Source organism: Enoplosus armatus, chromosome 19 (assembly GCF_043641665.1).
Source record: "Enoplosus armatus isolate fEnoArm2 chromosome 19, fEnoArm2.hap1, whole genome shotgun sequence".
Lineage (NCBI taxonomy): Eukaryota > Metazoa > Chordata > Actinopteri > Centrarchiformes > Enoplosidae > Enoplosus > Enoplosus armatus.
Window position 1 is genome coordinate 19670860 of NC_092198.1, and position 17048 is coordinate 19687907.

At 47.6% G+C, this 17048-nt stretch overlaps 1 protein-coding gene and 1 non-coding gene across 2 annotated transcripts in view; both read left to right on the forward strand.

Moving 5' to 3' along the window:
* afdna (afadin, adherens junction formation factor a) overlaps positions 1–13804 on the forward strand; it is a 79738-nt gene extending 65934 nt beyond the window's left edge. The window contains exons 31-38 of the mRNA XM_070925448.1: positions 20–267; positions 374–588; positions 718–897; positions 2252–2287; positions 4304–4438; positions 7196–7724; positions 12386–12474; positions 13056–13804. Of these exons, the coding sequence (XP_070781549.1) occupies positions 20–267; positions 374–588; positions 718–897; positions 2252–2287; positions 4304–4438; positions 7196–7724; positions 12386–12474; positions 13056–13205 (1582 nt within the window). The 3' untranslated portion in view covers positions 13206–13804. The remainder of the gene's footprint in view (positions 1–19; positions 268–373; positions 589–717; positions 898–2251; positions 2288–4303; positions 4439–7195; positions 7725–12385; positions 12475–13055) is intronic.
* Positions 13805–16747: 2943 nt separating this feature from the next.
* trnal-cag (transfer RNA leucine (anticodon CAG)) lies at positions 16748–16830 on the forward strand. Its single transcript has one exon. It is a non-coding gene; the product is annotated as a tRNA-Leu (tRNA).
* Positions 16831–17048: the final 218 nt, after the last annotated feature.

Below are 17048 nucleotides of genomic sequence, written 5' to 3' on the forward strand. Positions count from 1 at the left end.
AATGATGATGATTTCCCAGGGAGAGGAAGAGGAGAGAGCAGGAGCGGAAGCTGGGTCAGATCCGGGCCAACCCCGTCATGCCCGTCCAACCTCACAACAACGGAGGATCCATGCCTCCTCCTCACCACCAGCCCCCTCTGCCCTCTGTGGCCCCGCCCCAGCCCTACCTCCCCCCACAGCCGCAGCCTCCCCCATCCAGACCAGAGAAGCTGGCCAGCCTGCCGCGGTCTGCCGTCCCGCCCCCTGCCAGCGCCTCCAACCCTGCTGGTAATGCACTCGAGCCAGAGCTTTTCTCATATTTAATGTCTGTCGGCGTCCGTTTTCTGCGTGCAAACCACAACCGCATTTAATCAATAAATAAAATGTGACGTAGGCATGGACACGGTGATCAGGGAGCTGTTACCGCAGCAGCAGCCACGGACCATCGAGAGGCGAGACCTGCAGTACATCACCATCAGTAAGGAGGAGCTAACGTCCAGCGACAGCCTGTCTCCGGATCCCTGGAAACGAGACGCCCGAGAGAAGGCCGAGAAACAGCAGCAGCTCCACATCGTCGACCTGCTGGACAAGGAGATCCAGGATCTCCAGGTAGGCACAATATAAGCTCCATTCAGAGGGAGAGAGGTTTTTGTTGTTGTTGTTGTTGTTGTTGTTGTTATTTTAGCTTAGGAAGGATTTGAGACGCGGCTCCTGTTCTGAACGCGCCTCATTTTCCAGGCGAAGCCGGAGCGAACGGCGGAGGAAAGCGACCGCCTCAGGAAGCTGATGCTGGAGTGGCAGTTCCAGAAGCGGCTGCAGGAGTCCAAGCAGAGCGACGAAGACGAGGAGGAGGAGGACGACGAGGACGTGGACACCATGATGATCATGCAGAGGCTAGAGGCCGAGAAGAGAGCCAGGGTGAGACGGGCGGGGGTTGGTGGTGGTGGTTGGCGGGACGGGAAAGAATAGAGGAAGACTGGAAGACAGCACATGGAAAGGGTGGAGGAAATAAAAGAAGAGGTTGAATGAAGGAGAGGAGAGATGCAGCAACTGGAATATAAGAGAAAAGTAAATTAAACTTTTACAGGAGGGGCTGAAGGAAGTAGGGAAGATGTAATAATGTATAATATATCATGTGTAAAGGCAGAAAAGTGGCAAATGGATTCCTCTGTGGCAGCGCTCCCACTATGAATGTCCTGCAATGTGCATCTGCTACATGCTTCTGTCATCGCTTTGCCATGCTGAGCTGCTTAAATCTGATTGGCTGGCGGGGTGGACGGGAGGGTTTTTTTCGGGGGCGGGGGGGGGCAGGCAGGCAGGCGAGGATCGAACCGCGCAACTTTTAGTACGGCGGGTAACGGCAGCAAGCGCGCTTTGAACACGCGTTTCCTGTAAACTTAGTGAGTGACGGGGAGAACATGATTTACAATGAACCGTGACCATGGCGTCTCTGGTCCCATTCCAACAAGGTTTACTGCATCCTGAATGCACATTGATGACTTGATTATTGAATTCAATAAGTCTGGTTAACACCAAAGTAGAATTGGATGACAACGTCCCCCATCTTGTTTTATAGAGGCACAAAGCGTACCATCGACAGTGGTCAGAGTGGCCGAGCCTCAGAGCTGTAGTTACCTAGGTTTCATGGCGGCAGCCTCTATGCTCAACAAATGTGGCTGGTTTGGTATCGCTCTCGTGTGGTTTTCATTGTTTCTGGAATGAAGAACGTTTGAACCGATCTCCTGGATTTCATGTGCTGCTGTTCATAAAAAGACTCTTTCTGGCTTTCAGCACAGTTTACAGTAAACACTTTTATTCATGGTATGTAGCCTCAGTAGTGCCAGAGTCACTTGAAGTAATTAAAAAAACACAAAAACACATTTTCAATTAAATAAAACATTTTTTTCGCCTTGGGTTTTTACGAAAATCAATATGTATTTATTCCAAAATTTGTATTAAAATGGTGAGCTATTTTTTAAGATGTGGTTCGGTGCACAAGGGGTCATGTGGATTTGGGCGTGGTGGACTAAGGAGCTCTTGAGAAAAACAAACTTTAGCAATGTTTTCACTTAACTGTAAGCCCCCCCCCCCCCTTCTTTTATTTCTGTTGTACTCCTCAGTTTCTCCTTCCCCCTCCTCTTTTTGCTAACTTAGTTTTATTGACATCTCCTCCACGCCTTCCTCCTCAGTATTTGGGTATTTTCCTTTTCCTCCCTCCCTCTGTGCCCCCTCCCCCCCTCTCACTCTCTATTCTCTTCTTCTTCTTCAGCAGCAGAATGCTGTCCCAGCTATCTCTGTTCTAGACTTGGTATGTTCTTCCTGTTAATGACGAGTATCCTCTCCCTGCCCTTACATCACTTCCTGTTCTCTGTGTGGGCTGCCCACCTGCCCGTGTTTCCTATCTGTTTCTCCCCCACCCATCTGGACTACTGTCGTCGTTTCACTGGGGGTGGGGTCGGGGTTGGAGGCAGGGCTGTACCATGATTAGCTAAGGAGAGGGCCGTCCCGGGATGCTTGGTGTTAATTGGCCGGGGAAGCTGTCCATCTCTTTGTCCACTCAAAACAACTGCGACAACAACAGCGAGTGAAGCTGCTGCTTACAGTGGTGAAAAACTGGTGTTTCCACATCACGAAAGCAACAGAAGGCCAACCTTTACATGCTTACAGGGTAGCACAGCTGAGGGCGGGGTGCTTCTTGTCAGCAGCGATGTTTTGAGTGCATATCGAGGTGGCGCCTGCATGGCTGAATGCATCACGGGTGGGGTGGGGTGGGGGGGGGGGGGGGGTGTCCAGGTCGAGATCCATGCATGATAGTCCTGTGAGCCCCCAGCGCTGCCTGCGCAGGGCTACGTCATGATGTTGTGGTGTCCACGAATCCATCCATCCATCCATCCATCCATCCATCCATCATCCATCCATCCACTTGTGTGGCCAGCTGAGCCTCTTGTATGTTCTCTTTTTAAAGGGTCTGTCCAACCACAAGAAAAACACACATTTTCTCACTTAGTGTTCTTAAATACCTGTCAGACGTATTTGGTTTTATTTGTCCAGGTTTTAGGTGTCAGCCTCTGAGGTCTCTGCCTGCACCACAATACAGCAGAGCTGAAAGGAAAACAAATACACATCCACTCCTTTCTTTAGGGTGTTACCAGCCAGGAGAGTAACGTTAATAAAAGTTATTATTATTATTCTTATTATAATAATAAATGTGCAATTACTCAATAATAAATGTAAAATGTGTACTAAACAAAAAAGGAAATTGAAATAAATACATAGTAAAATAAATGCTTACAAATAAAAATAACAAATCTAACAAACAATGTAATAAAAATATAATAAAGAAAAAGACATGCATAAGAACAAAAAATAAGTCTAAATAAAATACAGAAATAAATATATAGGATGAATAAATTCAAAAATGTAAAAAAAAAAAATACATGAAAATAAAAACGAAACATTCAATGATATACACGAAACGTGTATATCATATAAAGGTAGTAAAACAAACTAAAACGGAACATGAAATAATACAAACAAAGCCATGATATTATGATATATTATAACATATTTTTCCAAAAACAATGTGTCTGGAGTCCCCGTGAGAACTGCTGACAGTGTAAAATGTAATCTTCCGTTCCACGCAAACAAACAAAATCAAAAACAAACAGATATCCCATAGACACCCCCGGGGGATTAAGTGGCAAAAAGTGTTGTTTTGTCATCTGGTTGAAGTGGCCCTTTAAGCACCATCCAGCCCAGAGACGGGGTCTGTTTGTTTTGTCTCCATATTCCAGCTGGGTTTGTGTGTTGGGACGTCATCAGAGCGTTTCGGCGGCGGCCCGCTCAGCTTGCAGTTGCTTCAGGTGCGCTTGATTTATCCTCCCTCTCCTGCTCCTGCGGGACTCCAATCAAACACACCTCGAGTAGCTGAAAGAGGGGGCTGTCTTCGTTGTTGTTGCTGTTGTTGTTGTTGTTGTTGCTGCATGTTGTTGTTGGTGTCTGCATGTTCAGCAGTGTGTGTGTGTGTGTGCCTGCCTGTGCTGTGCGTTTGCAGTGTACAGCGCTCCTCCCCTCTGGAGCAGTCCTGTGAGACAAATCCAAGCTACCTCACATTACACGCAAACATGTTAGTGAACATTAGTGTCCGAGCAGTTAAACGGAGTTAAACGTTCTCAGAGTTTTGTGTCTGAATGGTGAAAGATGAACGTTGCGCTAATTGTTTCCTTGTTTGTTTGTGTGTGCCTGTCTTTGCGTGCCTCGCGGCCTGTTGTTCTGTGTGTGTGTGTGTGTGTGTGTGTGTCTGTGTGTCTGTATGTGTGATCAGTTGCAGGACGAGGAGCGGCGGCGTAAGCAGCAGCTGGAGGAGATTCGCAAGCGCGAAGCGGAGGAGCGAGCAAAGCAGGAGGAGGAGAGGAGGTGGAGGGAGGAGGAGCGAGCCAAACGAGAGGCCGAGGAGAAGGTCGGTTTGTCTGTCCGTGTTTGGCTAGGGTTAATGAAAACGAATGTAGGACTGTTTATGATACTGTAGCCATTTGTGAGTCAGGTCATCCGTGTCACGGGACAAAACGTGGGGCAGAAATCCACCAGGGTTGGACCAGTAGGAGGTCTTACGTCCTTTTCTTGATTTGTCTCAACATTTTGGTAAACTCGCTTTTCTCACTTTCAAGAAACAGTCCGACACGTCACATAAAACCTTCGGATGTACGGATGAAACAAACTGAAACAAACATTATGCGTCAAGAAGTGAACTTTAGAGGTGCCAGTAGGTGGCTTTTTTTCTAGCTAGCCAGTCTCCCCTTTTTTTCTCCAGTCTTTGTGCTAAGCTAAGCTGACCGGCTAAACGATCCTCTCGTCTGACTCTTGGCAGGATTGCGGATAAGTGTATTTCCCAAAATGTCGGACTGTTCCTTAAAATGATGACATTTACCACGATCAGCCCAAAGTAGCGGTCTAACCCTGGGACGTACGCTGACTTTGGAAAGTACTCAGATCCCTTCACTTGGTGCACACTTAACTTGACCTTTTTGGGGGGGCGATTCATTCCGCACACAATAACCCTACACGTCAGAAATTTGGATGTCACAGAGAAATTTAAGTTTTTGCGACTTTTGTGCTTTTGCTTTGTTGCGGGTTTTTGAGTAAAGAACGACCTGCCAAAAGTGAAGTATGCAACAAGCCAAGGGGTCTTTTAATACCTTCCAAAAGCCACTGTTGAGTTCAGTTTTCTCCCTCTTTTGTCCAGGCGACTCGGCTAATTCTGCGGAGGCTACATCTTCCTATAACGTGTGTATTATAAAGTAGAACTATTTGGAGGTTTGAAATGACCAGTACGTCTGATCCGGTTGCCCTCCCCACCCATCACTCGTCTTGTGTGTTAAATCAAACATATCCAGTGTTGTTGTTTTTTTTGTTTTGTTGTTGTTGCGTCCGCTGACTTCACCATGACGCCATTTGTCCTGTGAGCTTTAGACCACTGATCACACCGCTGGTCGTTTCAAACATCCGTGCAGACGGAGACGAACCTCGGGGGCTAACGCCGCTGCAGAAAGATGTAGCTTAACGTAACGCCTCAAACGTTTATTTACAGTATATTGAATAGAGCTTCCTTTTGTGTAGCTGATGGAGTAGAAAAGACGAAGTCAACTTTTGAATTAAGTCCGTTCACGAAGAACTCCTGCGTCTTTGAGTGAGAGACGTCGTTTTTTAACGTGTTATGACTGTTAATCTGATGCCGTTTGTTTATTGTGAAAATGTCCAATTTGCATGTCCTCATCCTGTGCACCCCCCTCCCCCCAACCCCCACCCTATGTGATGTGTTGCTGTGTCATGTTATGTGCTCCCACCCACCTTTTAAGCATGGGACTCCCATCGTGTCGTTGTTGTCGGTGTGTGTCAGGAAGTTATTTCAGTTTATTTTTTGGGGGAAGCAAGTTATGATCTTGTGAGGTTTTTATTTGATTTGATTTGATTTTTTTTTTGTTACCATTTCCATCCAGCATCGCTTCAGAAACTATGTTCAGGGAATGCCGCCCACCCTCCCACTTTTCCCCCCCAAAGAACCACACGCTTCATATTCACACACACAGAAATCTACACCCACCCACCTGCCTCGTTCCCGCCCTCAGCCATCCGTACTGTGTACATATTCAGAATCCCAGCAGCCACCCACTCATTCAAACCCACACACCCACTAATCCCTCCCAGTTTCTTCAGATTCCAAGTGATTCGACCATGAAAAGCAGCTCGGATACACCCGCAGCACTAGAGACGGCCCGCAGTGGTTACCGCACTGTACGCGGCCTCGACCGCATTCAGCCTTCGACACATGAAACGGACCCGAGATTGAGCACATGTGGCCCGGAGCAGCTGGTCGAGCTCCAAAACCAGACAGCCCAAACACATTCCTGCAGCGTAGATCCGCGCGCAACATCACAGGCCCCCTCTCCCTGAAGTGGAGATACCGGAGCCGCCGGAGACAGGGTGGCCTCGTGTCAGACAAACCTACCCACAAACCATATAGCATCAACTGAGGAGACGCAGGGAAACCAAAGCACACATGCATACACACAGCCCCACAGCCATGAGGGAAGGGGAGTCGGTGGTAGACAGGGTGGTCCAGGAAGCAGGGCTGGTTTACTGTCGCCGAGAGTCCCGTTAAGGTTTCAGGTAGCGTGGACCAGTCAGAACTTCTTCTTCTCCCAGCGTCTTGTCAGATTGGTGGAGTTGTTGGGTAGATTTCCTCGGTTGATTGATTTTTAATATTCTTGTAAAAAAAAAAATGCATATTAGACTTTGTCAGGGATAGAACGCGTTTCCCCGGTTTTTACAGGCGGACCTTATCAGTGATGTCTGGTGGACGTGGCAAACCGGTCACGTCAAGTCCAGCTCAGGGGCAACATTTGTTCAGCTCTCCTTGGACTTATTTTGAAATGTAATTACGAGATGATTTCAGATAGAACTCTTAAATTGACCCCCCCTGGCGGTATGGCAGTTTGGTTCTGTACCAGGTCTTTGTATATTGTAAGGCCAGTTAGAGCAGGTGTAGCGAGACCCGGAAGGATGTGGGTCTACCCGTGGCAGAAGCAGGGTCGTGGAGCTGTTTGACTTGTTGAATACTTCCCCAGGTGTGTCTGTAGCTGCTTAGCCAGTTTAGTGTCCAGTGCTGAGGTGAGAGCCAATGAGAGTGGAGCTTACTAACAGGTTGTCCCTCCCCTAGAGGAGACAGGAGGAGGAGTACTACACTCGCCTGGAGGCCGAGCGGCGCCGGCAGCACGAGGAGGCCGAGAGAAAGCTGCTGACGCCTGACGAGCCGGCCGGTCTGTATCGGCCCCCGCTGCCCCGGGAATACCAACCCCCCGCCCCCCACAACCCTACTAACACCCCCCCACCCCCCCCACAGAGAAACACCTCCTACCTCAAAACCCAGGTCACCTCCCCCGACACGCTCTACACCGCCAAGTTTGTCTCCTACGCGGGAGACGAGGAAGACGAGGAGGAAGCAGGAAGTGGCGGCGGCAGTCAATCAGGTCAGGTGAAGCTGTCGGCAACCCGGAAGTCGTACGGCGACCTCCCGGCCACCGCCTCGGCCAATCGCAGCAAGCCGCCGCCCACTGCGCGCAAGCCCCGCCCCGTTTCCGACGGCATCTTCCTGTCTAGCTCGTTCCAGCCGCCAGTCAACAACTCCAACAGTACAGGTCCCCCCCTTCCTGCCAAACCCAGCTCCATCCCCCCAGGAGGCTTTAAAGGTAGACCCAGAGAGAGGAGAGCGGAGTCAGGCTCGCCACAGCGCCCTCTACAGCTCCCATACCTCCCTCTCATCCACTCTTCATTTACTTCCTTCATAGTTTAGTGCTATTTCCTGTTTATTTTTGACCTTCTTTTTCCGTAGAGAGGTGTTCCGCCTTTTCATCTCCACCGTCTCCTTTTTTCCCCCCCTTCTTTACGTGTTTGTCCAACACATTTTTTTTTTTTTTGTCGTCAGTCAGTTCATCACTTTATGTTCGTTCTATTTTGAATGTGGAAATTTTCCCTCCCTCTCCTCAAGCAAATCACATTGCATTTGTTTTGTATTTTTTTCTGTTGGTTTGTTTGAACACCACCTCCTGTCCCCTGTAATTTTTTTCCCCCTCTTCAACTTCCTCCAATCACACCCCCCCCCCCTTCGATCAGCACTAGCGAACAGAAAAAGCAATCGATAATCACGCCACCACTTTTTTGCTGCAGATTGAGACCCATCAGAGCCAATCATAGTACTGTTGGTGTTGTCGCTCGCCGCCTCCTTTGTGTCTGGTCTGTTGCTGCTTGGGACGGGGGGGGGGGGGCGACGGGGAGGGGGTGAGGCCAGCCAGCCAGCCAGTTGTCAGTCAGTCTGCCTGCCTGCCTGCCTGCCCTGCCCCCTTCCTGCCCCGTGGCTCTGCTTAGCGGTGTTGGCTTTGAAAGGGAAGGAGACACACCATTGGCTTTCCACACCCATCAATCACTCGATTTAAAAGGGATCAGCCCCCATTTCATGAACATAAACATGCATCAAAGTGCAGCAGCAGCAGCAGCGTGTCGAGAGAGAGAGAGAGAGAGAGGCCTCCTCTTTGTCTGTGGCTGGCTTCTAAAAATCTTCCTGTCGTCACGCCGGCTCAAACTCCAACCACAGCGACCCCCTAGTGGCAGCCATCCGTCATAGCTGCTCGTAGTCGAGACTCTGAAGGTCACGCTCGGGGCAACCCCTCCAAAAGAAACGAAATCTCTTCCGCGAGGTTAAAAGTAGTCCTTTCCTTAACAAATATTCTCCGTTTGTCCTTGTTCAAATATTACGTCGAGACGTGTCGTATCCCTGCGTTTCCTCAACAGGCCTCTTTGTTGGAAAGCGACGCCCAACAGCAGACGGGTCAATCCTGCAGTCAGTTGGCAGCCGCGTAGAATGTAGAATTCATTTCATTCGCTATTATTTATTCTCCCGAAATGTATCCCTCCACGGTTTTTGCCTCAGACAACGCTCTCCATGCAGAGCCGCTTCAAGGAGGTAGCAGTAAGGATCCAACTCATCCTGCATGACTTTTGTTTCTCTTAATCGTCAGGAAGGTTGTTTTTTTTGGTCACGTTCAACATGTGAGGCCCTTTGGCTTCTTTCGATAACAGAAAATGTACGAAAAGGAAGAAAGTACGCAGTTGCGGGACTCGCATACAAACGCCGTCTCGAGCGATAAGAGCCTGGGCGATTTTCCGGTCTGGAATTTCGGTGAATTCCGGCGGTTCGAGCGTCCACAGACAAAACGGGGGCCGCGCGGCCTGAATGTCCTCGCTCCCTGAGGCCCAGGAAGCGGCTGCCTGCACCCTTTCAGCGTAAAAGCTCCTCCATCTCTGCTGCTTAGTGAATAACAACACATCCAGGACCTCATGGAGACCTTTGTGTTGCATTTGTTTGTTTTTTTTTTTTTTTTGCTCCAATCAGGACAAAAAACATCCCACTAATGTCCCCATACCCACCCCACCCTTCCACCCCACCCTCACCTCCCTCAGATATAAAATCTGCATGTCTCACCACCCCTCTCACACACACACACACACACACACACACACACACACACACACACACATGCATCGTAAACACACAAACACTGCACTCTGGCTGCCAGCAGCTCACCCCAGTGTAACCGGCTTGATGTCTATTGCTTTTTACTGCCTGTGCGTAGCTTCCACCAGGCTGCACCCCCCACCCCCCACCGGCTGCCTTTATCTTACCTGTGTCTCCGCTTCCTCTTTCCTCACTTTGCCTGTCTCTGTGTGTCCCCGTCTCTTCATTTTTTGCTTCCCTAAGAGCTTCATTTGACTCCCACGTTTGTGCCTTGTCGTCTGCCTGTTTCGGCTCTGTCAAGCTGATCCTCCGTTTTTCCGCCTGTCGGCCCCGGGTCCCGGGACCCGGGTCCCGCGTCCCGCGCTGTAGCCGTGACGCTCGTCTAACGCTGCAGCTTTTACTAAAACCTGACTTACAGCCCCCACAGGGCGTTGCGGGCAGGCTCAGGTGACCGAGCGGCACCTGAGTCTCTGGCTCCCCTGACACATGAATCTCCAAACGTGTTCAATGAGTGGGATTCGATCAAGCTGGCAGCTCCGGAAAGGGGGGGGTGGTGGGGGGGTGGTAAGGGTAACGCAGATATTTTTGTAATCAGAATAAAAACCACGAGAGAAAAGAGTCGTGACGCCAGTTTGCCTCAGAAGGTGCACGAACTGGAGAAAGCTCCGAAGGAAGAACAAAGTCCGCTCTCCCCCCCCCAGAGACGGATGTTCTGACGAGCACTGCGAACTGAGACAGAAAACAAAGACTCCACTGGCCTCCAAGATAACTGAACCGGAGTCGAAGGAAAACATTCACAACCTTTGAATCCACGAAACGCCAGTGGAGGACTTTTTATGTTTTTATGTTTTTTAGTGAATCTGAAGAATTTTCAACGGCAGTGCCAGAAGGATCGTTTTCCATCCGTTTTGGCTCCGCAGAGGAATGTCACCGGCCTCGAGCAAGCGCATGTTTTCTGTTGCGGTTCCTTTGCTCTCTGCCAGTTTGTGTTCGCGTGGTTCGAGGCTGAAGTCGGGACCCGGCTCCATCCTGTCCCAAAGCTACACTTCAGACCTCTCTCTCTCTCTCTCTCTCTGCTTTCGCGCTATAAAACCTAAAAAGAAACGGGGGGCCTCGGAGCTGCCGGCTGGATGAATCCATCTGGGTTCACACCCTGTCACTGTGTCTGCATCTCAACTGTGCCAACCGCCCCCCCCCCACCCACCCCACGTCATCTGAAAACACAAGACCAGCGCGCATGAGTGTGCTGGGCCGTTTTTTTCTGGGGTCAATACCTGGATGCTGTCGTGGATCCGGTGTTTCCTCTCGGCCTCAAACATTGCGCCGGGAAGGGAGTCTGCGGGGTTTCGTTCCCCCTCCGCTGGTTGAAGGTGTGATAGCAAGTGACGCCACGCGGGGGCCATTATTCTGTCCCACGGTGCGTTTTAGGTTTCCCTAAAACAGCCGGGCACCTGAACGTTACTCAGACCAGAGTTAAGAGTTCATTTGTTGGGGACTATTTTCAGCCGCGGATTAATACACATTTGGTGCACTAGTGAGTAATTACAGAGCCAGGCCGTGTGTGTTTTTTTTGGCTTAGTGGCCACACTCGGTATTGCAGGATCAGGTGACACATAAAAAAAAAATAAAAAAAAAACAGTGTTACAAACGTCCAAAGGACTTTTTGTGTCCTCCAGAATTTCATCAGTTCAGTGGGCTCAGCCAGAGGAAGTCGGGGTGACCACCGTCTCTGCTGGAGGGAGGACTCTACTGAGCGCGCTCTATGGACACACTGCAATAGTGTTTGAATAAGACACACACACACACACACACACACACACACACAGCACCTGTTTGGATCAGTTCGCCGTAGGTTTTCATGGGATTTGTTGGCAATAAAAGCAACCCAGAATGTCACCAGACCTCTACGTTAAAGGCGGCGTAACACCTTGAACCAGCGGTGTGTTTGTTTGGAAATAAAAATCCGCAGACTCCCGGGGAGGGGGAGGGGGGGGGGCGCACATAGTTGTGAAGCACGAGCTGCGATCTGGCTCCGGCCGTGTCTCCCCGCAGCCAGGACGTTGGCCTGGGGTTTTGGAAAGACACAGGGACACGTGAGCCAACTGATTAACGTCTCCTTTGGGGTCAAAGGTCGGGGTCACCCTCCTCATGTTTGTTCCACGAGCCCTTTATCACCCAGGGTATCTTTTATATATATTTACGTCTTTACAGGAGCTTTTGGATGTTAAATTTGTGGAGTCCAACTGTTCTGTGAGTCCTACTGCAACTGTGATCTGACTCCGGACAAACGGGGCTCCACATCACGTTCGACGGTGACCTCGGCCTTAGACCCCACCCACACTTCCACAGACCATTTTCCGCTGCTTTGGAATGGCCCTTTCACAGCGCTTTTCTTTTTTTCCTTTTTTTAACGCTCTCTCTTTTCTCTTTTCTCGGCTCGCTGCTCTAGTTTAATGAGGTCTGACTGTTTCTGCCTAACGCTTCCCCTGAACCCCCCCCCCCCCCCTCTCTCTCTCTCTCTCTCTTCCTTCCTTCTGCTCAGGCTGGTCTGTGGGAAATGAAGTGATGTCGAGCGGAGAAGCCGCCCGGGTCGCTGGCGGCCAGGGTCTCTGGTCAATAACCGATACTGTTAAGGGGGAAATAATCGCATCACACAGTTTCCGTGTGATTTTAAAATGCCTAGAACATGTAAGCACTGGGAGTAATGGGAGACCAGACATCCTGGCAGCCGCCACCCAGCAGCTTCTGTCTCAGATGTTGTGTTGGGATAATAAAAGCTGCGTATGAGCGATGCTGACTTGTCTCACTGCCCTTGTCTGACCCCTAAACCTCGGACAGGATTTAACTCGTACACTGGAAACTCAGCCGGAGTTGTAGGATCAGGAGAGGTCTACAACGACCCGCGGGACAAATGGACGAAGAGGCGAGTCTCTCTCTCTGTCTTTCTCCGTTCTCTTGGTTTCTTATTTGAGGGACTGTTTCGCCCAAAGAGTGTGAGATGTATGCTTTTACTCACATGGCTTTAAGCTGCCGGGTTATGTTAAGAATTCAGGGGGGGGGGGGCTGAAGTTACTAATAGTAATAGACTAATCGGAGCAGTAGTGATAGGGTCATAACTAGTAAGAGAAATCAACTATTTCAAAAGAGCCAAATTATTTCAGAATGAATGGATAATCAGATCTTTCCTTTCTGTCTTTAACTACACATGGTGTTGGGGAGGCGGGGGGGGGGGGGGTAATACTGTAATACAGGATGTCACAGGGAGTTTACAAACTGCAACAGTCTTCCAAGTTTGTGATGTTCGATCCAAAACTTGGGGGGGAAAAAAATAGTAGCATTGAATTGAATGTGTGTGTACAAAATGCATACTGAATGTAATATAAATATGTATTATGTTGTGTGTGTGTGTGTGTGTGTGTGTGTGTGTGTGTGTGTGTGTGTGTGTGTGTGTGTGTGTGTGTCTGTCTGTGTGTGTGTGTGCGTGCGTGTGTGTGCACGTTGCAGTCAGGAGCAGGAGAACTCGATCCCCAGCGGCGCTCCGGAGAGTCTGACCTTCAAGGAGCGCCAGCGTCTCTTCTCTCAGGGGAAGGAGGTTTCCAACAAGGTCAAAGCTTCGCGCAAACTCATGGAGCTGGAGAACGAGCTCAACACCAAGTAGACCCCCACCCCACCCCGCGCACGCGCGCACACACGCCTTTTCACCCCTCCCCAGCGCCACCTTAACAACAACAGCAACAGCAACAGCAACAGCAACAACAACAACAACAACAACAACAACAACAACAACAACTTGCGTCACCGCGGTAGCGTTAAGGTGCTCCTGGGACAAAAACCTGGGCTGGAGAGAGCCGGCGCTCGCTTCCCTTCCACTGACCGTCTCCTCCTGTTTGTGTTGCCCCCCCCCCCCCCCCCTTTCTTTTATTTGAATCATTGAATAACTGGACCGTTCACCTTTTCGACGTAGCTATATCGTTGCAATAGGAGAGACATTTATGGCTTAAAACTTCCTTCCCCTCGTTAAGGTCTGTCAAAGATATATAATGATGAAGCACTGTAAAAAAGTTTTAATTGTATCTAGTGAGAATTTGAGAATCACGCGACAAAGGGGGATATATTTTTGTTTATAAAATGGTTCTTTGGGCGAGGGAAGGAGAAAGGTTTATTCTCATTTTAATATTTTTTTTGTTTTTTGTTTTTTTTAAATAGCTCACTAAAATATGAACAATTTCATGGTGTTATTTTATGCTCTTTTTCTGCATCATGTTGTTTTCACACTTTTTCCTTCTTGCCAGCAGAAATGCCCACAGTTGAACTCCAGACCAATATTTTATTTTCATTTTATTGTTTTGGGTTTTTTTTTTTTGTTTTAATTCTCAGTGAGTGGAAACACTGTTATTTCATTCCGTAGCAAGAAAGCATGGGATTTTATTTTTTATTTTGTGTGTGTGTGTGTGTGTGTGCGTGTGTGTGTGTGTGTTTTAGATAAACTCTGAACGATTCTCCGGGAGGAGGATCAAACAGTCCACAGAAGGATTTTTAGGTGCACAACATTACTGTAAATATTTGGGTCCACAACTGTCTCACTCTTTTACTACTGTAGAAACCTGCCAGGCTACTAAAAACTGCAAAACTAATGTGATTTAACAGCATTTTGGTGACAGAAAATACAACAGGAAGTTCTGCTAAAACTGGACCGTCTCTCTCCCCCCCCCCCCCCCCCCCCCCCCCGCCCGCTGCTTCTCGCTGTCAGTGGAGTTTAATTTTTTAAATGTTTTGCCCCAATCTGAGGTAACTTTGTAATTTTATTTTATTTTAAATCTACTAGTCTTTTTTTTTTTTTTCTTGCAGAGTTGTGTGAGATTCATTTGACTGATTGTACCCTAAATTCAAGACAGGAAAAGGATTTCTTTCACTCACAATGTGATTGTTGGTTTTCACAATAAAACAAACAAAAAAAAAAAAAAGAAATTAAAACTACTCTTTAAGTCCTTGTTTGCTTTACAGATATTTATTTCAAACCTTGTGGGGGGGAAAAAAAACATACTTGCACAAAACGTTGTTTTTAATATTAAATATGTATCTGCAAACTGTTTTGAGTGGATTACATTTGGGACCTCCCGTACTGTGGTAATAATCTGTGTTTTTCTGCATTGGAGACAGAAAAAAAGTGTTCTGTTTTTACGCCAGCTGTGGTTCGGGGAGATCCAGATGTTTGTTTTTTTCTTTTTTTTTTATTAGGACTGGAGTCAAGGTGACAGAATTGTGATCGTACAAATATATATATATTTATATATATATATTTCCATAATCACATTCACCGCCACTGCAGCTCTGCTGATGTAGAAAAGGAACGCACCTCGAACTCCGGTGCCCCCCCCCCCCCCCCCCCCCACGGTTTACAAAAAAAAAAGAAAACATTGAAATAATAGTGATGTTTCAAATGTATCTCTCTTCTGCAGTTTGTTCGAGTGACTCCATCCTGTGTGTGGATTTCTTTAGTTTCTCTCTGCAGGAGCCGCCACCATAAACAGATTCTACTAGAGGAGATGAGATGCTGTAATAATAACTGACCTGTCAAAACACTACAGACGTGGCTCCTCTCCCCCCACAACAACAACAACAACGACGACAACGACAAACTCCTTTTTAGGTTTCAAAATGAACTGAATCATTTAAATGGTTTCATGTTTAGCCTTTTGTAAATCATTAATAAATACAGATTTTTTCAACAGTGCAGGCTGGAAGTGTGGTCTTTTGTCATTGTCCCAAAAAAATCTATTGATTGTGTTATTCTGTAAGCAGAGCTGAGCTTGTTGGTAGTTAGTTGTACTTGTACTTTACCTGAGCGTTTCCATTTTATAATACTGAACCAACTGCAGTATACCTGTCAGAAATGTAGTGGTAGTATAGGTAAGTATATAGGAGGGTAAGTGTTAACTTTTCAAATTAAGATTTTATATACAAAACACTACAACTTTTATTTTACAATCATCAAACAATATGACGGACACACTTAGTATCGTTTACAATGTAAAGACCGTTTGTACGTCTGCTCTACTCATTGGGCCTCAGTGAGAATTACGCACAGGTTCTCCAACAGCTGATCAGTACGCACAGCTGCTGTGGATATTTGGGGCGACTTTACCCAGAATTCATCACGTGTTTCTGCAAACCGTCACCACTGTAAAGCGTCAGTCATCATTATTAAAACATCAGAAGAACGATAAGCGGTGTATTGACAGAGCTCGCGTTGAAACGGACTTTACAAAGTGCTTCACAATAATTAAACTAAGTGATCATTAACGGGGAGATGATGCTCAAATGAAAAGAATGATGCTTTATTAAGGTTTGATAATGCATCTTTGAATTTGACAGAAAGCTGTGTAGCAAAAATAACAACACAATCTACCGTGAGGTGCGCACATTCTCGGGGGCCGCACTAACATTAAACTTTTATATCAAGGTGGGGGCCACAAAATATTGTCCTGCGGGCCGCGAGATTGAGACCCATGGTTTACATGTTGCCAATACAACTATTTAACTAACTTATTTGTGTGAGGGCATTTTTAAAGTGTGGTATTGTCACTTTTACTTTAAAGTACAAAGTAACTGTTCATTCTGCTGATTTGCTATCAAACGTCCTTGTAACCTAATTCCGTGCCTCAAGAGACTATTTCTATTGCTTTTCGTCGGTTGACTAAAACGGGTCGCTCATCAATCCCAAGGTCGCCGGTTCGATCCCCGGCTGCCCTGCCATCTGCGTGTGTGTGTGACAATGAATGAGAGGATTACCATTTGCCATTACAAAAGTATTTTTGTGGTGCCGTATCGTTAACATGGCGATATTGCGTATGTTAAACGCATTTTTAAATGGGCCTACATTTTGACAAAAGCACGTTTGGCCTGAAAGTGAACAACCGGATGTGCTGTTCAAACCTATTTTTTTTTTAATACGTTTTAAGTTTCCTCAAAACCGTTAACGACTAAGACCGTTCACTTTCGTTTTAGGTCTGAAGATAAGTGTAACATTGATATTGTGACGATGAGACACTTAAACGTCCTCTTCCGAGTTCCACAACGTTACGTACTACCGGAGAAGTCGGAGGTTTGGGCGTTTCAATTGAAAAATACAGCAATACAGTTGAGACACAATAATCACGTTTAATTTTATAAATTACTTCACTGTTGTCTATGTATGACGTCAGGATGGCCGAGCGGTCTAAGGCGCTGCGTTCAGGTCGCAGTCTCCTCTGGAGGCGTGGGTTCGAATCCCACTTCTGACAAACCTTTTCTACCACACAAACCTGCATAGCGGACTTCTGCTACGGAACAGGGCTTGAGACGCATAATGTGTGTAACAGCAGTGCCACATACAAGTCGTCCTATGAACAAACAATCCTGACTCAACAGCACACTCTAGTGGTGGAGCACCCGCAAGTGGTGATACTTTCTGTATTTCAGTTTTCCCACACCCCTTAAAGTAACACTGTCCAACTATGAC